The sequence below is a fragment of the Coloeus monedula genome (assembly GCF_965178545.1).
Source record: "Coloeus monedula genome assembly, chromosome: 24".
In the NCBI taxonomy this organism is placed as follows: domain Eukaryota; kingdom Metazoa; phylum Chordata; class Aves; order Passeriformes; family Corvidae; genus Coloeus; species Coloeus monedula.
In genome coordinates, this window is record NC_138804.1 from 1,137,676 (window position 1) to 1,160,000 (window position 22,325).

A 22,325-nucleotide genomic window follows, 5' to 3' on the forward strand; every position below is an offset into this window, starting at 1 on the left:
GGTCGGGGTATGTGTCCCCCACATCATCGGCTCAGCTCGCCTCACCTTCAGAGAAAAACTTCTAATCTAGAAACTTCCCCCTCACGGCCCTGCCACACCAGGGAAGCACAAACAGCTCCTTTCCTGAGAGGGGGAAAAATCCATCCCAAGAGGCAGTTGAGTCTCCAGCCTAGTTTTCCCCTCACTGTTAAGGTCAGGGATTGAGGAGCCGGCCAGAAAAATGTGCGGGTGAAATGTCGGAAAGTAAGGAAACCACGCTTTTTTCCAGCCTTTCCACCAAAAGAGCAGAGCCCGCGATCACATTTTCCCCATGCGGCTTCACGCCTCGGGAACAGAGCGGCTTTCATGGCTCGGCGCCTCCCGCCCTTGCTCCCAGTCCTTGCTTTTCCCTTTGGAAGCCCAGACTCTATTTTTAATAGTCTGAGTGGAGCTGCACCTGAGCGTCTCGGCAGAGCCGTTCCCAGGGCAGGCCGGGGCTGTGGGATCCCCCGAGGTGGCACAGAGTGACTTCAATGCCGTCTGTGACCCGGGATGAGCCTCCCTGTAATTTGTACCCAAATGCAGCCCGGGATGGCTCCACATGGAATGGTTACCAACGGAGCGCTCGCTGGAAATAACAAAACCTCCTCTCTCTCCAGGCGTTTATTGCCCTCGGTTCTGCATAACCGGATGTCTTTACGCAAATATCAGCTTTGAATGTCCTTGAATTCATCTGGAGCAGGAAAAACTGCTGTGAGCCCCTCTCTGGAGCTGATAGGGCTGGGCCACTGATGTGACAAAGTCCTTTTCATTCCCATTCCTGCAGCTTCTGGACAGCCCCAGCTCCCTGGGAGCCAGTGGAATATTTGTCTCTGTTCGGTTTAGATTCCAAGGAATCTCGCTGATTCATGGGGTGGGACGGTCTGAGTTGGAAATCGGTGTGTCACTGGAACCAAACCGATGTGGGGCCGTGCAGTCCAGCCCTGGCCAGGAACCTCCCTCGGTAATTACCCATTAATTAATTGCAGCCTGTACCACGAAGGACACCGTCCCACTGTTGTTGTTGTTGTTGGAACGTGGGTGGGACAGAAGGGAAGGAAAGAAATTTCCTTTAAATGGGGTTGTCCCAGAGACTCCACAAGCATCTGTCTTAGGCTTTGCGTTTGCTTTTCTGCACAGCAGAGTAAGGAATTTGCACCAGCTGGGGCCAAATGTGGATTCAGGGACTAGTTTAATGAGGCAAAAAGAAAGTTGTATCCTCTGTCTGCTGGGAAAGGCAGGAGCTGACTCCTTATTCCAGGGCAAGGAACACTGAGCCAGGTACTCCCCCTCAGTTAGGGACCAACCCTTCCTCCCTGCTTCACCAAAAAGTTTAAAATCACAGGGTTTTGTCAAACTTGCAGTACTTTCCAGAGCTCCCCACAGCACGGACCCACCTGCTCGAGAACAGGCAGTGGTTTAGCACAAAGAAACAGCTCTCCCACAGCGCCCACGAAGGTGGGTGTAGAGCAACAAATTTGAGGTCTGTGAGGCACTCGGGGCCTTTTTATGTTTCCCCAGCCCCACAAAGGAGCTGCCAGGGCTGCTTTTCCCTCGCCACTGCTGCATTTCTGCTCTAACAAAAGCTCTCCCCTGCTGGTATCTCGCAGAGCAGCTAATAGCTTATTTCATTTATACCCAGCTGCACCAGCCCTGGCTCTGCTTTAATATCTTTTCAATTATTTCACTTTCAGATGACATTTTGCTGGTTTCCAGCTGCCACTTACCAAACCCCTCATGCTCCCCATTCAAATGAAACCTCTAACAATGCTCAGAATGGTCGGAAAGCTCTCAATTCTTTCCTCATTCAGTAATTGCTGCTTGTACCATTCTGGATTTATTTCATTTTTTTTTATAACACTTAGAATTAATTTGTCCACACTTTACATAATAAATCACCAGTGCTCCTAACAATCCATAGGGAAATGAGCATCACCCACCTTTAACAGCGGTGAGGAATGAGTCAGGAAAGTTCAGTGACTTACTCAAAGCTAAATTTGCACCGAGCCAGGGAGTGGGGACAAAGCAATTCTGGCCCCCCACATGTGCTCAGTGGGTCACTCCCTCGATATTATTTTATGCTGCATTCAGGAGCTTCCTTCCCATTTGGCAGAGCAGCAAAACAACGTGGGATTGTTTCACTTCTCCAGCACTTTTGGCCTTTCTGCAGCAATTTTTCCATCTCAAACTTTCCAAATGCTTTTGGAACTGGAGGCATCAGATGTTAAAGATATCAAAGCCGTCCCTCTCCTGCCCTGGCTGTGCGCGTTCCTCCAGTGGAATTCGCTGCCACGCTGACCCCAGGGCTCAAAATTGGGTTTTTATTTCCACGGGGAATTTTTCAGGCACGGGAGGAGCTCAGCACACAGGTCATGTTGTCACTCAGTGGGACACATGTATGAACATCCCATTTTTTAAATTATAATGAAACTGCTGTGAGAAGAAAGGTGCTGAGGAGGTTTGAGAAGGAGAGCATCCAGTGCTGGCTGTGGCTGGAAGCAGGAGCCTGTCCTGACTGTCAGGTTCATTAGAGCTCCTTTAAAGCCATGCTGGACGCAGCTGGAGAAGAACCTGCCGAGGGACACCTATTAAAGGAAAGGCAGGGCTGACACACCCTGGTTATAAATACCAGCATTCCCATTCCAGAGCTAATTCGGGATCCTGGGCTGGCACACAGCAGCGGAAGCGCAGCCACTGCAGTCCCAGCCCTCGTGTCACAGATGCTCTGCTGAGCTGCTGCCCCCTTAGCAGAGTAACCCCAGGAGCTCCAAGTTCCTCCCTCCCATCCTGGCACCAAGAGGGATTTTGGGCTCCATCCATCACCTGCCTCCTGGGAGGGATGATTTTGTTATGGCTCACTCCTCTTTGATTGCCCCTGCACTGAGCAGGGTTTGGTTTGGAGCTGCTGGGAGGACAAGAGCTCACCAGATTTCAAAGGAGTGCAGGGGAAATCCAACTTCTGCTGGTGTCAAACTGTTTGCAGCTTGCTGTAATTCCCAACCAGCTGTCCCTGGATAGTTCATTTTCATCCCACGTGGCTGCCAAACTTTAGGATTAGCTGCAGTGAGCAGCTGAGGACATGTGTGGAGACAGCCCTGGAGCTCACAGCTGCACTGGGGGAAAATCCATAGAAAACAGCTCTCTGCTGTGGGCCGAGGCAGAACTACAGCAGCACAGGACACATCCCATGGCATTATGTGGGAAGGTGACTTCATCCCACAATTTCTGGGTCACTCCTCTGCTCCCCAGTCCAAGTTAGCACCGCTCTGAGCGCAGAGGTTGGAGAACTCAATGTTTCTAGGAAATGTTCATCAAGGACTTTTGGTGGCAATAATGGCACTTGGAGTCATTTAACAATCAATGGACTTTCCATGCTTCTTCCTTTTTTTTTTTCCCCCCTGGTTACTGGCATATGGTCCTTCCCCCGGGGAGCTGGATGGTAATTAATGCATTTCGTGGTTAAATGTTTGGACTCAGCATCTCAGGGCACCCGAGGAGCAGGAAGGGGACAAAGCAGGCATTGTCTGCAGGTTTCCCTCTGCCGCGGGTCCCCTCCCCGGAGGCACCGGGGGCAGCTTTTTGGGAATGCTGACACAGGCCGAGTTTTCACCTCGGTGCCGCTGGAACACGGGGGAAGTTGAAGTGCTTGTCACCTCCCTGCCTTTGGAGGTGATATCCAAGGAGGGGGAAAAGGAAAGTTGGCTCCCAGGACCACACGCACAACAGGAGTAATTGAATGCCTGACTCTCCCCTTTCAGCGGGAGGCTGTTGCTGTGCTCTGCCCGGGGTTTCTCGCTGCCCTACTTTCCAAATTCAGTTATCAGCCTGTCCTCTGCTGTGAGCATCAGGAAGCAACGATTTGGGCTTCTCTCTTCGGCAGGAAGAGAGCTGGAAAGGATCAAGAAGCAGAGATGGAGCTGAGTCTGAGTGCTGGGAAACCTCCCCATGGCAGCACCATGCAGATGCACGCGGACAAGGAGTTCCTTCAAGAAAAACCCCAAATCCACTGCATTCCTGGTTTGAAAAGTTATTTCAGAAAGAGAAAAAAAAATAGTTTTGTGAGCCTGATTAAAATCTATATTTCCCCACCTTTATGTACAGAAGTTGCCTGAAAGTAAATAAATTCAGGTATTGGCTGTTTTCTTTTAAGGTTAGTCCCCAGGTGATTCAAACACCTGGGCTGATAAGGAGATCTGGTGAAGAAAAAAGCACTACACAACCTGCTTCTCCCCAGATAACAACCCCAGCTTTGCCTGGCTGAGGTTGATTAAGTGGTTAAATCAGCCACACTCCCCTGAAGCAGCAACCAAATGCCACCACCGAGGTTTCCTGCTGAATTTTCATCATCTGAAAAGCCTGGAAGTTGCCGGTAGCTGGGGTCTCCCCTAATGAGCCCTGTCCATTATATCCCAGCTGGGCTTCAGCACCGTGGACCGGCTTCTGTCACGGAGCTGGAATGGCAGAAACTCTGATCTGGGTTTTTAATGGGCTGCAGGTTCTGAGGGACCCGGGGGAAGGGGAGGTGTGGAAAGGCAGCGCAGCCTCTGTGTGCTGCCTGTGCCTTTGTGTGTGGGGAAGGAGGAAGCAGCAGCTCCAGCTCCTTCCCAGCTTCCAGCCACCCTCCCATGGATCTGCAGGGATCAATCCAATCACAGCAATGACACCAAGATGCTCGATTTTCCCTCTGGGGTGCAGCCCAACATCAGAGAGAAAAACATCCACAAAAAAAACAAGTCCAACACAAAACCTCTTTATCTCCAGGCTGGCTTGATCCAAAGCCATGAGTATTAGGAAAAAATCCTTCCCTGTCAGGGTGGGAAGGCCCTGGCACAGGTTGTCCAGAGAAGCTGTGGCTGCCCCATCCCTGGAAGTGTCCAAGGATGAGCAACCTGGGATAGTGGAAGGTGTCCTTGCCCATGGCAGGCGTGGAACTGGATCATCTTTAAATTCCCTTCCACCCCAAACCATCCCATGATTCTCTGATTCCATCAGTGCAGGCACCTGATAATCCATCCCAGTTTAGGGCAGGACCGTCACCTTCAAAAACCCAAACCGCTTCTGTACAGCTGGGCACCATCTGAAGTTTTACATCTCTGCTCTGCCTGTGGGGTGAAGCCATGCACCCCAAATCCCCCGAGCTTTCCAGGAGGTTCTTTGGGCAAAGTCCACATCGGGGATTAATGACATTTATCCCAAAGAACAAAGTGAGCACATCTCCCAGAGCCACCCTGCTCCGGACCGATGGCGTAAACACTGATCTGACTCAAGCAGTGACATGATGAATGTGGGGTTTATTTCCTCCTATCTGAGTCACACTGGAAGGAGCCAGATTTTTTCCAAGTACTCAGGAAAGAAAAGGAATTGTGGGCAGCACAAGAGGCCAAGATCTCGCAGTTCTACCATGATTTGGAAATAATCTTTCTGATTAAATTATTTGCATTGCAGCAGCACGTAGAGTGCTCCAGTTCTCCAAACACAGGGACAGAAACTCCTCCACCTTCTCCAAACCTCACAGCCTGAGGCGCTGCCAAGGGAAGGACATCTCAAATCCCTGAGATACCCACAGCAGGACAGGGAACTGAACCTAAACCTCCTGAGTCACCGACTCCAAAAGCATCTGCGGTCCCCAGCAGAGCCGCTTGTGCCCTGCAGATGGGGAGAACAACAACAATCCTGTGGGGCAGGACCAAAGAGTTCCCAAATCTTCCCATCTCCCTGCTCCTTATCTGCAGCACACGCTCGACCTGCTCAGGCTGAAATTCTGGTATTTCAGATCACTGGATACTTGCTTTTGCAATTTTAATTATCACCTCTTTACTCCGGTGGTTTGTCTGTGTAACGATTGCTGTAAGGCTCTTCGGGCTCCTACAGAGTAACCATAAGAGCCAGCTAGAGCCGAAAGTTTAGGCACAAACCCAGGATAAATAACTGAGGACTGGAGCCACCCCTCTTCCCCCCAGCCCAGCCAGGGATGTCCAAACCCACCCAGGCTCTCAGAGCATCTCTCTGAGTACCAAGGCCGTGGAGATTTTCCCCTTTTAAATCCTTTGCTTTCATCCCAGCCATGAATCCCAGCTGATCACTGCAGCAAGGTGGGCAATGGGATGGACAGGAGAGGAATTGCCACTGAGGGGGTTAAACCACAGGAAGCTGCTTTTCTAACCCTGCCCTGATCAGCTGCACGAGAGGTTTCCCTGATTCAGGTTTCTTTCACAGATTTAAAACTCATTCCAGATAAGCAAATGAGCAATTAGCAGCACTGCATCTGTGATGTCATTAAAATTCAAATGATACCCTGGCTGCTCATTAATAGTGGGATGTGCAGTTGGAGAGGATAAACCCAAATCCTCTGTTGGCAGCAGGGAGAAATCCCACTGTCCACAGCTCCCTTCTGCTGGGGGTTGGTACCAGCAGGACCAGCCCCTCCTCGGCCTCTCTGCAGCAAAGCGGCCTCTGAGCGCCCGGAAGAGGCTCGGTTATCAGCCCACGCTGCTCATCACATGAGCTTCATCAAGCTCTTTATCAACAGGAATCCTCCTTACTTCACAGGGAATGCTGAACCCGCGGTGCTGAGGGGACAACTGAGGCAGGAGGGGAATCCCACAAGGATTCCCACAGTGTGTCAGCATTCCCAGCTCAGCACCGACCTCACCCCCTCCCCGCAAAAATCCCCCCGAGAAGGGCAGGGAGCAGAGAACTGGACTGACATCGGCTGCAGCGTGTCCGTGCTGCTGTGCAGGCGGGGAAGGCCCTGGGCTGAGGGCAGGAGGAAGGAAGCGGAGCTGGAGAGGGGCCAGATCCCCACTGGAAACGCGGCCTCGGGGCTGCAGAGCGGCTCCTGCAGCTGATCCAGAGCAGGATGGAGACCCGGGCGTGACTCAACTCATGGGATGCAGTGGCCCAAACGGTCTGATCCCCCTGGGAGGGGGGAAGGCTTTTTTCCAGTGGAGAAATTCACTCTGTGGCGAGCTGGGAAACCCACAGACCACTGACACATCAGTTATCCCCAGGGCCCCGTTCTCCCACAGAACATGTGGATTTCTCCCTTTTCACACAGCTCCCTTCACTTATCTCTGTCCTGGATAACAGCAGGTGTCCACTTTCCCCGTCTGGAAAGACGAGGTAAACTGAAAGTGGAGTCTGCCTGCAGCCATAGGGACGGCTCCCTTTATCCTCCCCTATAAATAATAGAAGGATTCATTCACAGGCTTGTAATAGATTAAAAATAAATAAATAAAAAAGACCTCAATTTTGTTTTGCCAATCATGCACTTAATGTAATTTTCCCTTCTCGTCCCTTTGTGCCGATGGACTCACAAAGGTTTTAATAAGCTGGAAAGGTGCCAAACCATTTTTGTCTCATTAAAAAAATATCAGCACGGTGACAAAAGTAATTTTTTTCACATCAGTAGTCAAATCCACTTGCTGAATTAAAATCCAGCTGACAGGGAGACTATCAATTTTTAATGGGAGCTTCCTCCCTCCTGGAGAGGAGAAGCCTGGGGGGTTATTCTTAAAAGGGATCCACATTTCTCACAACCGTTCCGCCGGCTTTGGTTTCATCTGAAGCTCGAGTTTTAAAGCCTGAATGAGGAATTACAAAAAGCCCCCCCATGTAAAAAACCTCCTGAGAGCTTCGCAGGCTGTGCCCCCACAGACATTCCCTTCTCCCGCTCCACGTGTGGGTCAGGGAATGGACCCCACAGAGGCAGCCGAGCTTTGTGCACTCGGGGCCAGCCCAGAGCAGGACACGGCACCGGGACAGGTCAGGGGTGGGGACAGAAGCCAGAGGAAGGTCTGGCTGAGCAGATAAGGACTGCACGTGCTTTGGAGAGTCCGGCCCCTCACGCTGACCCTCCTCTCCAGGGGCCATTCCCCAGCTGACGGCGGCGGCAGAATTCCATTTATTTCATAGCCACAACAATTTACGCGAGCTGCAGCTCTGCCCCTGGACTGAACACAAAGCCTCTGTGGGGGAACCGAACAATTCCCTACAATTCCCCTCCTCCCCGCGCTGCTTTCCCAGGACAGCTGTTTTCCGTGTTTTCTTTTAAGTGAAACAGAAGGATCCTGAACTTCCCAGAGATCGGGAGCATCGCTCCCCCCACGCCCGGATCAGCACAAGGCCCAGCCCCACTCCTGCCGCAGCCGCAGAGAGAACCTGAGCCCTCCAGGATCTGCCGGACAAGGTCCTTCTGCATGTCCCCGCACGGCCCCGCTGCCCCCGGGTTTAACAGCTCGCTGCAAGAGCAGCCGCGGCTGCAGCGGGGTCGCTGGGGGAGCCGCAGCCCCGCAGCCCCCGGCCCTGTCCCGGCGCACAAAGCCCGCAGCGATGCCGGGAGCTGCCCGGGGCGGCCGCATCCTGCCTTTGTGTGGGAGGAAGGATGCTCCGGACCCCACATCCCTCCTGCGTTCAACTCCTCGGCCCGGGGAAGCAGATGTGGGAGTTCAGAATGATTCCTGACCCCATCCCGGGCTGGGCGGCCTCCCCAGGTCAAGTCCCACACCTGGCCCTGGGAGGTGTTCACCACACAATTCCCGACGGATTGATCCCGAATGAAAAAAACCACGACTCTTACAGATAAATCTGCCACAACACGAACGCTAAAGATAATTAATGACTTGGTGATTAAAACACCTTGCACTGAAGGCTCAGAGACTTCTCCCCTGTGGCTCCATGGGGAGCTGTGCTCCTGACACTGACCCCAGCCCCGGTTTGGGAGCCAGCACGTTCCCTCCCTCCTGCAGCGCTGATTTTTAGGATTATCCAAACCCCAAAAGAGGCTCGGCCCAACCCCAAAGCATGGCACAAACGGGCACGGGTGGCCCCTCGCGGCTGCGTCACCGTGAGTCACCCCTGCTCCAGTCCAGGCTTCACCCAGCCGGGTTTGGCGTCAGACCTGACTCACCTGCCCCGGGAGCTGCCGGCTCCCATTGCAGAATCCGACACTCCCAGCTAAGGAAGAATTGTGCAGCGTTTTCCCTCCCTGGGAGATGGGCTGGAGCCGCACGACTCCTGCTCGCTGCTCGGGCACAGCCCCCACACAAGACACCAGCAAACCCCAGAGAGGGGGCACCTTGGGCTCTTGATTTTAAATAAAAGACTGGGGAAAAAAGGGAAGAAAAACCCCAAACTCTCCTTCCCAGCTCCATGACAAACTGTGATCCTCATCCCTTCAGGAACAGCTTCCAGTCCATCCCTGGCCTGGTGAGATAGAGCCAAAGCCACTTGGAGATGTTTAGGTACAAACCTACAGTGAGAACTGGGGATCCCTCTGAATATTATCTCCCTCTGTGTATTGGTTGTTCTAATACTTTAAGGGCCTGATTGCCTCCAGCCAGCCAAGGAAGCAAACGTAAAACATCACCAGTGGACCAGAAGATCTTTAACCATGTTAGGTGTTCCCTGAGCTCCACTCACAGCAGAAGGAAACGCTCTGGCTCAAGTCAGAACTAAACTGAACAAGTGATAACAAAGCAAAGCACTTCTTTCCCCCAGAACCCGGCTCAGAACAAACCAGGGCTGCAGAACAGCTGAGCTGTGCCACCCCCTTGAGTGCCACACAGCAGGGAGGAGTCCAGCTCCTGCTGGACTTTAAGCAGGGACTGATTCCTGAGCCAGAGGGAGCCAGATAAGAGTGGCTGGTACAGGACATCCTCTGCCTCCAGCCAGCGGCGGGGAACCATCCCCAGCTGTTGTTTCACACCCCAGCTGAAGAGACTCCAGCAGTTCCAGCCTCTTTGAACTCATCCAGGATTGCTGAATAAAGTTCAAAGGTCAAACTGGTGATTAAAGTCTGGAAATACACAACTCCCTACCCAATTGTGCTGAGATTTAATAATCTTTTTATTATCCTTGAAGAGATATAATTACTTCCAACAGCCATTTATTGAAATGAGTTGGACCTGATTTAACAGAAACACAATTCCATTGGAATTGTCAGTGCTGTGGCTGCTTTGAGACATTGGTGACATCCACAGTGGACTTCAAGCAGACATATCAAAGGTTTATGAGATGATCCTGTACCAAATCATAACTTATGACACACAACAGCTGGAATGGAACTCCACCAAAATACAGCTCTGTGCCCTGCTGAGCTGCTCCTCCCAGAGCTGCTTTTTACACCAACGCACAGAGATTTGGAGTTTGGTGCTCAAGGAATGAAGTCAGAGTGCAGAACTGCTCCTCTGAGCCCAGGCCCCTCCCTGCAGCCCTCACTGCTCAGGACATGGATTTGTCAGGTGAGGGAGGTTTTGGGATGGCTCCCAGCACAGAACTCTGCCCTGGTGCTGGGATTTACCCCTGGGCTCCCAGGGAGCACCAGGCCCTGCCCAAGCAGCAGCAGAACAGTTCTGCATCCTGAGGCAATTCAGGGTAAATCCCTCAGCTCAGGGAGCTCCACGCAGCACTCCCAGGCAAATTGCCAAAGTCACACAAGTGGAAAAATTTAACAATCCAGCCCTGAGCTTCTATAAACTTGGAACTGTTGCACACACACACCTGCCATTGTCCCACCTGTTGACACAACAAACACATCTTTCTCCAGAAGCAGCTACACTAACCTGTGACTCACCTCAGCCTCACGCTCACTCCTGGGGACTCAGTTCCATTTAAATTACACAGTCCAATTAAACTTTTTGTGGAGTTAAAAACAATTATTGCAGCAAACCCCTTACCTAGACCCTGTGTCTGTCACTTCATGAAGGTGGCCTAGGTCAAGAAGCCAAAATTCAGCAAGAGGAGATCCAGGATACAAAGAAGTGAGATCCAGGCAGCTCCTGCCTCATCACACCAGGCACCTGCAGGGTCATTTCTGAACTACAAATAAAAGGATTTAAAAACAGAGAGAAGAGGTTAACCAAGAAGCTGGAGTGGGGAAGGGATCAGACAAGTTTGGGTTTGGATGACAGGAGCTCAATTAGAGGATCACGAGTGAATTCAGTGGTGTCATAAACAGAAGAGACACAGATGGAACCCAGCCCAGCAGAGATTCTGTGCTAAAAAGGGTCTGTGCAACAGCAGGGACAGGGACAGCTCAGGAGAGGAGAGGGCTGATTATCCCAACTGGTATTTAAATGAAACGTTAGTATTTGACTGGGTAAGTAGGAAGGAATTACAATATTAACCTACACACAATTTAGAAGTTATATCCTTTTTAAACACTGCATTTAATTGCTCTTTTCAAGCCTACACCATTCTTTATGGATAGATGAAAAAAAAGACAGGGAGCACCAACAATAGAAACTCCAGAAGAGATGGAAAGGTGGAGGGAAGGCCTGGCCCATCCCAAACCAGCAGAGGTCCTCTATCAGTCCTGGAGGCAGGAGATGGAAATAGGTGTGAGGGAAGATAAGCAGTGACTCAGGTCCTGAGTGTATTTAAAGAACTTCTATTAGTGCTAAGATTAAAAGGCATTCAGAGGTCACTAAACCCGGGTGGAAGCAAGATTGGGATGATAAAGGAGGAGGCATTAAACCCTCGGGAGCTGCACCCCTGCAGGCTCTCCCAGGACATCCAGGGAAAATCCAAGTGAGTGAGGATCAGCACGTCCCGAGTTCGAGTCTGTGGCTCCACAAGCACCAAGCTCACCCAGATGGACTTTGTGAAGAAACAAAAGATTCAGCACAAAGGGAAGTGCAGAAGGAGCTGCTCTGAATCTCCCGTTCCAGCCAGGACCTAGAGGAGCCCTGCCTCAGTTTAAATCCTGCACAAGAGCAGGGAAGACTCATCAAATCTCCCATTTCACTGTGCACATCACAGCTACCACAGCTGCAGCACAAAAAGAATTCAAAAGCATCTTCCAGAGAACTTCAGACTTCAGAACTGAGCTGATTTCAGAAACACAGCTTGAGTTTTTACAAGAACTCCACAGCAGCAACCCAGCAAGTTTCCAGTGTGATTAAAAGGGGGTTGGAACTGGGTGACTTGTAAGGTCCCTTCCAACCCAAACCACTCCATGATTATGGAAAGGCAGGGAGCCCCCGGGATGCCTCAGATGAGCTCTCACACCACTACAGCTCCTTCTCTAAGCCAATCAAACCTGCTGCTCATTTCTTGCAGGGCCCTGAAACACCTTACTTGCTCTGACCAGCAATTTTCACAGCAAATACTGAGTTTAAGCTTCTCCATGTTCCCAGAGCACTGCCCAGGTAAGGCTGGTTGACTTCTGCTTTGCAAGAACTCAGCAGGAGCATCACTAATTAAAGGGCTTTTCCTGCTCCCCCAGGCCAGTTAAAAGCCCCAATTTTTCCAGAGCCAGCACAGTGGATCAAACACTTTCTCATCTCTGAGCAGTCATTAACCCTACACAAAACAAAGCTGATTAGCAAATGTAAATGTCCAGATAAAAACAGCCAACATCTGTTTAAATTTAGAAATTTATTTTGTTTAATCCACAAGCTTTATATAGCTTTAGTTAAAAAAACAAAAACAAAGAACAGTGAAAACATGACAATATCCAAAGTTCAGGTTCCTCTAAACTTTCAAAGAACACAGCTCTGAAAGTTGCTCAGACCATTCCGAAGAACCGTAACGAGACAAGATTTATGAAGGGGGCAACGACAGCTCACAAACAAAATTTATGGAACTGAAGGAATTACTTTTTTGTTTTCTGGGACTGCTGATCATGGAAACTGCCCTTTAAAAAAAGAACATAAAAATACAAATGAAATTCCAGTGTTCCAAATCAACATGTTACATCAATATAAACCCACAGTGTCCTGGTAAACAACATGCTTTCATTTATGTACCACTCTAAACTGCTATTCTTGATTGGCTTTAATGGAGACTATACAGGCAACAGTAGAAAGCATTAAAATAGAGATGTACTTCCTTGGAATTCTGCAGTGGTTTTACTCCTGGGCAAGCCTACAAACCACAAAGGTTAGTAGCATCATGTAAGTGATACAAAAGAAGTCAAATGAGACCCTCGCAAAATCTGCTCAAGGCTCTGCTGGATTTCAAAGAAACGAGGGAACTGACGGTCATGTTTCAAACCTCCAAAACAAATTCCTACTGCTTCTAAAAAGTCTCACTCTAAATGAAATTATGCTGCCAATGAAAGAATGTCACTAGTACACTGTGGACACCTTTTGTAATGTAAATCCATGCCCTTTGTACATGGTGAACCTCAACCTAGCAATTATTACAACAAATGTTATATTCTAAAGCTCAAACACATTTAGCAATTTGAAATTGAATTCTGAGTACAAACCAAATAAAATGTACATTATATCAAAGGGTTGGCCTAGGAGGGGGGGGACACCTGCGCCTTCCTCATGGACCTCAGGGCCTTCTCCCGCAGGTGCTTTTCTAGGTCATCCAGGTTGTCCTCGGGTTCACTTTCTGTCTCCTTCAAACAAACACAAAGACCTGCTTCAAACACGCCAGGCCCAGCCAGGCGGAGCCCTCCCAGCACTGAAATCCCCCCCACAGAATCCCACACCCCACGTCCCACTTTGGAATTAGGGCTGTCACAACACCAGCACTGCAGTGCACACCCACCCTGTCTGCTCACACTGGGCCCTCAAAAAGTCCCAAATTCTTACCTTTTTGGGTTCTGTCTCTGCTTCCTGGTCTTCCTGTGCTGAGGTGGTGTCTGCTGCAGCCACAGCAGCAGCTGCTGCAGCCGCTGCCGCCTTCTCCTTCTTATGCTTTTTGTGTTTCTTGTGCTTTTTATCCTTTTTATGCTTCTTATCCTTCTTTTTCTTCTTCTTCTTGCCACCACCTTCTTGATCTGAATTCTGTAATAAGTAATTCAATAGATGTTACAACTCATCTCTAAGGCTTCAAAATTCTCTGGCAAAGAATGGAATTGTCCCTGGGAAACACCTCAGAAGAAGAGGTGAAGGTAACGACCAACCTGTTCTCTTCCCACTGGGAATAATCTCAGTTTGCACACTGAGCATAAATAAGCCCCCCTCACTTTGTAGATCATGAAACTCAGGTACACTCATGAAATGGGAGAGACTTTTTTTCCCAGAAGTCTGATTTTCTGTAGAATAGCATTTTTTTTCCAGATTTGGAGATGTTAAGCTTGAAAAATTTATGTTGCAAGTTGTCTTTAGAAGTTTTTAACTATGAAGAATGACCCCAAGCAGTTTTCCCCCCATGAATAACCCTGGGGCTGTTCGTGACAGCAACTTCCCCTAGAACCCAAAGCAGTGCTGCTTTATGGGCAGACAAATACCCTGGCAGGTGATGGGCTCTGAGTTGGGCTCTTGGCCTTTTTTGCAGGTGACCAGTTTGCAGAAGGAGAGCGAGACCGAGCAGGAGATGCAGGTCCTTGGTGTTTTTTGGGAGCTGTCTCAGGTGACCCTGACGCAGATCGGGACGAGGACACGCGCCGGGGGCTGGGGGTGGAAGCCCTGAGGAACACAAGAGTCACAGTCAGAGGTGAGACACAAAACAAGGGAATATTAACACAAGAACCAAATGAACACAAGTCCTTTAACTTGGTCAAGCTGTGCTGAGAAGAATTTAATTGATTTAAAAAAATAAATAGATTAATTGCTTTGCTGATTTGTTAAAAAGGACAAAACAATCCAATAGCAGAGTGGGTCCATAATGCAGAGGGATAATGCAGCCTGAAAAGCTATTAAACAACCCTGCTGCTGCTCAGAACTGATTGCTGCCTTTCTGGTTTCACCAAGTTATAACCACAGTAAGAGTCAGGAGAACAGCAATGCTGTTTTACTGTGCAAGGCTTTCCACTCAGCTCCATTTTCCTTCTGAAAACATTCATAAGCCAGCACCACACTTTTCACTGCTTGCTCAGAAAAGCAGCATCACACTAAAGATGAAAATATTTAGAATGTCAACAGTTTATCCTGAATGGCCTTATGGAATGGCCACTTATGGAAATATTTCTGAGCTAATGAGAAGTGTTGGTTCCCTTCCACAGTTGGGTTTAAAGACAAAGTTAGGTTTTCTTTAAAGCCACCAATTAAATAGAAGGCTTTGGGGAGAGCTCGTGGCAGCATTCCAGGGTCTTATAAAAAGGAGGGAGAGGGACTTTTTATGCAGGCAGGACAGGGAGGAATGGCTTCCACTGCCAGCAGGCAGGAACAGATGAGATATTGGGAAAAATTGTTCCCTGTGCGGGTGGTGAGGCCTTGGCACAGGTTGCCCAGAGAAGCTGTGGCTGCCTCTGGATCCCTGGCAGTGCCCAAGGCCAGGCTGGACGGGGCTTGGAGCAGCCTGGGACAGTGGAAGGAGTCCCTGCCCACAGCAGGGGATGGCACTGGATAAGCTTTAAGTCCCTTCCAGTCCAAACCATTCTATTAGCTATTTTCACTGCATTACAACTGAACAAAACCCCCTCCTAAAACCCAAACCCAGACAAGGAGGAGTTTTTTACTTTGTTTTCTTGGGTTCTGGCGTTCTGGACACCCTCCTGATGGGCCTGGTGCTGGGTGAGGGTGACTGCCTCCTCTGCGGCGACGCCGACGCTCCCCGGCGCGGCGGCGGAGGACTGGAGGAGGGGTGGGAAGCTCGAGGCCGTGGTGAAGGTGAATGCCTTTTGTTTTGTGGTGGAGAACGTGTTTCCCTGTTGGATCTGCTGGGAGGAGACCCCTTCCTGTGCTTGGAAGATATGGAAGGGGAGCGCCGTTTAGCACTAGGGGAGCTCCTCTGTTTTGGCGGCGGGGAGTGGGAGACTCTGCGCTTGGACTGGGGGGAAGGGGAGGCCCTTCTTTTGGGAGGGGGAGGAGGAGAAGCTGTTCTCCTCTTAGGAGGGGGAGATGGGGAATATCGCCTCTGGATCGGGGGGGAGTATCTCCGTGGAGAGGGAGAACGTCTGCGAGGGGGTGGTGATGGAGACCTGCAAAGAGAACAAACGTTCAGGGGCCACCCAGGCATGGCAGTCAGTCAGCAGTGCCCTGCAGTCCACCCAAAGACAGGGAAAAGGACTCTAGAATTCTTTAAAGCTTCTCGAAATTTAAACCAGAATTCTTTAGAAGTTCTAAGAATATAAAATAAAACTCTTTAATTTCCCAGAAAGGTTGTGGCTGCCCCATCCCTGGAAGTGTCCAAAGCTAGGCTGGACGGGGTTTGGAACAGCCTGGGACAGTGGAAGGTGTCCCTGTCCATGGCAGGGGTGGGATGGGACGGGCTTTAAGGTTCCTCCCAACCCAAACCATCCCATGGTTCTGTGATTCTGATCCAGGATTTGCAGCAGCAACCCAACGACATCCAAGCCACACACCCACCACACCCAACCTCACCGACACAACCACAGCCCCCTCAGCTTCCCAGCCAAGGAACTGGGATCAGGGCCCTTTCCCCATGCCCAGTGGGACGTCCCCAAGCCCAGAGCAGGCAGTGGATGGCCACAGCGTGGTACCTTCGGCGAGGCGGGGACGGGGAGCGGCGGCGCCGGGGCGGGGGCGCCGGGGAAGGGGAGCGGCGCCGGCGCGCCGGGGGCGGCGAGGGGCTCCTCCTCCTCCTGCTGTGGAAAAACAGGGATTGATCAGGAAACCTCCAGCTGAGCCACGAGGTGCTTTGTGTTCTGCTTTCACTACACAAAATCAGCTCCTTCATGCACTGTAAAATGAAATTCTACGGGGAGCACTGATGGAAAAAATGTGCTTAAATCCTTCTGAAGAGTGTGACACGACAAGTGCCTGACTGTGATCATGAGCCCACCACAGGTGTCTGACTGTCACCCTGAGCCCATCAGAAGTGTCTGGCTGTCACCCTGAGTGCACCACAGCAGCCAGGACACAACTCCGCATCTGCACAACCTGATCCATCACCACCTTGTAGCCAGAGAAAGGCCAAATGGTTGGAGTAATGGATGGATCATGTGCTGATTTTGCCTGGGGTAGAGTTAATTTTCTTCACAGTGTGAAACTGTGCTCCTGAAAACAGCTTTTATCTAGGGATCTGAAATCCAAAACTATTTATTTCTTGAAATGCAGTGAAAAAAACCAGAGTGGTTGCTAAACTGCAGCTCTCTGGATTAAAACTGTTCACCAAATGAGCCATTTTCTGCTTTGCAGGGTTTACAACAGACTTCTGGAAGGGGGAATTCTAATAAAACACATACTTGCCTAGAATTTTAAAGGAGAGGAATATTGGAAAAGTGAAATATTCCTTTTTTTAAAAAAAACAATTAAGATAAAATGACTGCATAAGGGAAAAATGAGAGCAATTAAAAAGCAAAGAAGCTCATTTACATAAACTGAGATTTGATTTCAAATATGCTGGGTATTGTTCTCCAAGGCAATGAGACACTTTTATAGATAAGAGTTTGCTCCAAAATACAATGTTCTTTTATGATCCAAAAAACCCCCAGCCTTCAAATGTACTAATTGCCCTAATTAAACATGTATTTATGCAACAGGCAGTAGGTGAATTCAGTGTGTTGCAAAACAAGATCAAAGCCTTTGAATCCCAACCTGTTTTCCATAGAAATGTTTGACAGGATCCATAATTAGGGAGGTCTGCATTTGTGAGGGAGTCATCCTTATCTCCTATATCATGATGTGTGCTGTGAGTACCTGCTACCTAGGGCTTAATTACAGCCTGCTCAAGGGTCATTACATCCAATTAATAAACCCATCAAGCACCCAGCTTCCTGCACGTTTTTGTATTCCCAGATCAACACAGAGCAAACAGTGTCACAAATAAAAAAGTCACTGCTGTTTTACTTATTGTCTGCTTCCAGTAGTTCCAAGTATCTCATGAACTGAGGAATGAGAGTTTTGAAAACTCCAATCATCTGTGACCCAGATCAAGATCTTAATTACTTGTTGCAAGAGTGCAGGAGGGTTTGAGTCAGTGGCAGCAGGAATCCAACACTGCTCACCCAAACCTGAGTGTCTGGAGCGAGGAGCCCCTGAGGAATGCAAGTGTTCAGCTGTTTTCAGGCATCAGTGAGATATAATAACCTCAGTTATTGATGTCACAGGCTGATGTGAATTAACAAGGAATGAGCAGTGAAGGACACAGAGCAGGTGGTGTTCCTGCTCTTTTTTTTTGGCAAGTGAAGTGGTTCCAGATCCAACACATTAAGGAGCACATCAGTCTGAACTTCCCTCACCATGAGTGTGCAAGTCTAAAGGACAAAGGATGGCAAATGCTTATCCATGCCAAAATAAATGACAGCCTGTTTAAGAGATTAATTTCTAACCAACCTTTTCATCACTGGCGATTGCCACCTCTTTTCCATCTGCATCCTGAGAGCAGTGGAGGGGAAACAAAACAAAACAGATCTATCTGCCATGGGTCTGAGGCAAAAATGAACATGTTCAAAGAAAGGTCAGAGCAATTTTTACCAAATGAGTGTAACAGGAAGGAAATCTTGAAACAAGACTGGGCCGAGTGGGCATGACTTGATGTGCATTTGGTGAGAGGTGCAGAGAGATACACATTAAATACCAGGAAAGGATGAGTTAAGTTCAAGCAGAGTTACCGAGGGGAGGATTCCTTCTGCCGCTTGCGGGGCGAGGGCGAGGGGCTGCGCGAGTGCGAGTGGCGGCGGCGCCTGCCCACCTCCCCGTTCTTCACGTTCGACCTCTTGGGCCTCTCCTCTTCTGAGGAAGATGAAGAACCAGAATCTGCAAACGTAGAAGAATCACTCTCTGGAAAATGCTCCTTGTGACACCGATCATTTGTGACAGGGTAATGCTGCAGTTCAAACCAACCTCCTCTCCCACACAACAAGAACCCAGTGTTTAAAAGCAGATCAACTGAAAGTGTTGGTTGAAGCCAAGTGATAAATGAATCTACCAGAGCTGGGTAAAAATACTTGCAGCGATCTAACTGTCCCCATAAAACCTGGCTAGACAGGTAACTTAAAAGGTGAACTGCAGTTGCTTTTTGAAACTATGTGGACAAAAATACCCAGGTGAATTTTCTGATCTCAAGCGTTAAAGAATCCAAAATAAGGACAGATGAAGTAATCCACAGCACACAGTATTTGTGTGTGATGTTAAGAGTTTACAAGCGCAACTTTTAAAGATGCAAATCCATTAACAAAAGATGTAATAACCTTTAAAAGTCATACTTTTATTCTTCCTGAGTAATAATTAAAGTGACCTCATTATGAGTAGCAAATCTGGAATTAAATTTACAACAGCACTGCAGAGCACACAGCAAATAGTTTTAATCTGTATTTGAACTTAACTACTTCCTGCAAAAGTAAACTACAACCCCGTTTTAGGAAATTCCTCTCCTCCATACCAGATGAAGACTGTTGATTTTGCCTCCTGTACTGGCGCCTCTGTTGGACAGAATCGGCTGCAGCCATTTTGCCTCCTTTGTCTTCTTCTGAAAGGACACACAAGGACAGGGCACTTAAACCAAGGATACAGATTTGCCTTATTCAGGCAGAAGTGAAGTTATGGACAGCAGACCACCAAGTATGGGGTATTCCCCCACTCAAATCTTAGGATGACATAAGGCTGGAATACGCTTTGGCTGAGTTTTTATTCCGAGCTATCTTGGATAGAATGAGGCAGTAGGAGTGATCATCTTTGGAGTTCTGGAAACTCCTACTGTCAATGCCAGACTTCCAGGAGGGCTCAGCCCTTCACTATCAAGTATTTTTGACTAAAAACCCCACCCAGGAGCACAGCTGGAAAGCCAGAGCTGTACCTGATTCCGACAGTTCCGCTTTCCTCGGTTTGGGTGCTGGCGAAGGAGATTCTCTTTTCTCAGTACTCTTATGCTTGGGTGCTACAAGACAAAATGAAATAGCTCAGCTGCAATTTATGCCGTTCCTTCGTACTTTTCTGCCCCTACAAACCGTACACACGATCTCTGAGGGAACCAAAGTCCAGAATGGGACGTGAGCACCGATGGCTTCGCTCACCTGAAGCCCTGCTGGGTGAGACGGAGCCGCGGCTCTTCCGGCTGCGGTTGGACTGCTGGGGGGTGGGCGAGCGGCGGGGCTTGGGCGGGGGGCTGGCGGGGGGCGAGGGCCGGTGGCGGCGCCGGGGGGGGCTGGCCGAGGGCGACAGGCGGCGCGTTTTGCGGGGGGGGCTGGACACGGGTCTCTTGGGAGGCTTCTTTGGTGGAGAGCGGGAGCGCGACGAGGACGAGGAGGAGCTGCTGCCGGAGAGCGAGGCCGAGGAGCGTCTTCTCCTGCAAAGCAAAGGCCACATCAGGTCCTGCCTGGCCACAGCGGGGAACATTTCAGCACAAAGAACAAAGAACTGCAGTTGTTTGCAAGCACAGACACTGAGCCACAGACAACAGCACTTCCCAAACATGGTGGACTGCCTGCAACCCTTGCTTTGGAGAAGAGGAGGATAACGACCAATCTTTCACAGTTATTCTTAAACTATAGTAGTGAGCTAAAAATTGTTAGTGTCACCTTCACTGTCTTTCTGTCAATCTACAGGCTACAGCTAAGCCTTTTCCCTGGAAACAATTAGTTTTGGTTGGGCTCTCTAACTTCTGGGTGGTTAAGAGAATTCTCTGTGTTAGCACGTGTGACTTAATGATCTCCAGAGCAGATCTGGGTAAGAGTTTAGTGTGCAAGCACACTAAAATGTTTTACATCAGGAGGTGAAAATTTCAGACAACTTAACAACTCAGAATCGATCTATCCATCCTTATGTTTTAGTCTTTCATCTTTACTTTGCAATTTTAAAAGGTAGGGCCTCAGAATTCTGCGGCAAAATTTGTGGCAAGTTCTGTTGCAATTGTGTACCTGCAGAATCCACCTTTGGCTGCAGAATTCCTGAGAACCTGGAAAAAAGAAACCCTACCTTGAGTGAGATAAACATTTGCTGAAAGGGAGCTCTTGTACATCTTGCAACATACATGTTTGATACTTTTCACAGTTTTCCCAGTAACTGTGTGAAATGAACATATTGACAAACTCAGGAAATAGTCATCACTTTGTCACAGAAAGGAAGAGAAGTGTTCCTTCCTCAAGAACAACTGCTGTACACAAGAAGCATCAGTTTGGTTCTCTTCCTATGAAGAGGGTAAGAATCTGTTCTCTCCCCATGAAGACAAATGTCTATTTTGACATTGCCAAAAGCACATCATTTACTTTGCAAGGCAGCTAAGAGTTTTGCCTCTAGAATAATTCTTATGGTGTGAAAAATGACTTTCAACCCCAAAGGGCAAAACTTGAAGAATTTTAAGTAAGAGAACATGAAGAAGAAACATACTTCAAGTCCAAACTTAATTTTACATGATAGAAATACAAGCCATAATTAAAAATTCCCAGTGAGTAAAATTCAATTACTTGTTCTCATTTTTTTCCCCAGGCAGGAAAGAAAAGCACTAAGACTTAAGCAAAAAAGCCCTAAGAGATGTCATGTCAGTCTGTGCTGGGAGCTACCCAGAGCCATTTGAAGAAGTAACAGCTCTGAAATTGCCACTTTTCAAAAAGGAGGAATTCTCATCACTATCCTAACTCAGAAGAAATCATTTCACAGCTACAACTGTATTCCCCCACAACACACTTGGGAAATGTGACACCGCAGTTTTTCCATCACTCTAATCACACACCTGCCAGTGCTAAGGTGAGATGAACGAGGTCATTTTGCTAACACAGCTACAGTTCCCTTTAACTTTCCAGGTTTAGCACTTCCAGCTGTCTCAAAAAGCAGGGCTCTTACCGCCTCACGGGGGATCTGCTCCTCCTGTGCCTGGGTGGGGGAGGCATTCTCCGGGGCGGGCTCCTCCTGCGCGGGGACGGCCGGCGCCGGGGGCTGGGTCTCCTTCTAGGGGAGTAAGACCTGTCACAATCAGAAATTCCAATGAAAAGCAACTATCTAACTTTCAAAGTTGAGGAAATGTATCCTCGGGGCACTGAGTGCAGAGTTGCTTTTCTCCAAGTGCATCATGTTAAGGTTGTATTTAGGTGAGGATGTGAAATGTACTATCAGGCACAATCAAGGCTTTGAAGTTTAACAACATCTCTCTATTAAGCAGTGAAATACTAAAAAAAAAAAGGAGGAAAAAGGAGTGTTTTACAGCATTTTCAGCATCAAACCCGTGACCTAAAGAAAGGCTACACAATTCCCACTATCAATATTAAGCAGCCCAATTCCTTCTCCAGTCAACACTGGTCACCATGAGCATCTTCTCACGAGTCAGTACAAACAAAACACTCCCAAACGCATTTATGCACCAAGGGCATCTTTCTTATTTGGCCCAAAACATCCACACCTCTAAAAACACCTCTAAAAACATCACTAACCAGGAACACTAAGTGGCACCTTCAGCAGAAAATATTCTCAACCCTCACAATCAGCACTGGAAGCCCTACCTTGACCGTGATCTGTGGCGCCTTCTGGGTCGAGAATGAGATGGAGAACGGGATCGGGATCTTGACCTGGACT

At 48.9% G+C, this 22,325-nt stretch overlaps 1 protein-coding gene across 8 annotated transcripts in view; it reads right to left on the reverse strand.

Annotated features, from left to right (window-relative positions):
• Window positions 1-12,377: 12,377 nt before the first annotated feature.
• The window catches only part of SRRM1 (serine and arginine repetitive matrix 1), a 17,163-nt gene continuing 7,215 nt past the window's right edge, over window positions 12,378-22,325 (reverse strand). For 2 of the 8 annotated variants that reach the window (XM_082296526.1, XM_082296533.1), the window contains 11 exons: window positions 22,253-22,325; window positions 21,600-21,719; window positions 19,835-20,106; window positions 19,618-19,698; window positions 19,204-19,290; window positions 18,434-18,578; window positions 16,361-16,465; window positions 15,377-15,838; window positions 14,207-14,384; window positions 13,566-13,760; window positions 12,378-13,369 (listed from right to left, as the gene is read on the reverse strand). The exon at window positions 22,253-22,325 is cut by the window's right edge and continues 131 nt beyond it. In XM_082296526.1, the coding sequence (XP_082152652.1) occupies window positions 13,265-13,369; window positions 13,566-13,760; window positions 14,207-14,384; window positions 15,377-15,838; window positions 16,361-16,465; window positions 18,434-18,578; window positions 19,204-19,290; window positions 19,618-19,698; window positions 19,835-20,106; window positions 21,600-21,719; window positions 22,253-22,325 (1,823 nt within the window). In that variant the 3' untranslated portion in view covers window positions 12,378-13,264. The remainder of the gene's footprint in view (window positions 13,370-13,565; window positions 13,761-14,206; window positions 14,385-15,376; window positions 15,839-16,360; window positions 16,466-18,433; window positions 18,579-19,203; window positions 19,291-19,617; window positions 19,699-19,834; window positions 20,107-21,599; window positions 21,720-22,252) is intronic. The other 6 variants (XM_082296528.1, XM_082296527.1, XM_082296531.1 and 3 more) reach the window with 6 other exon arrangements.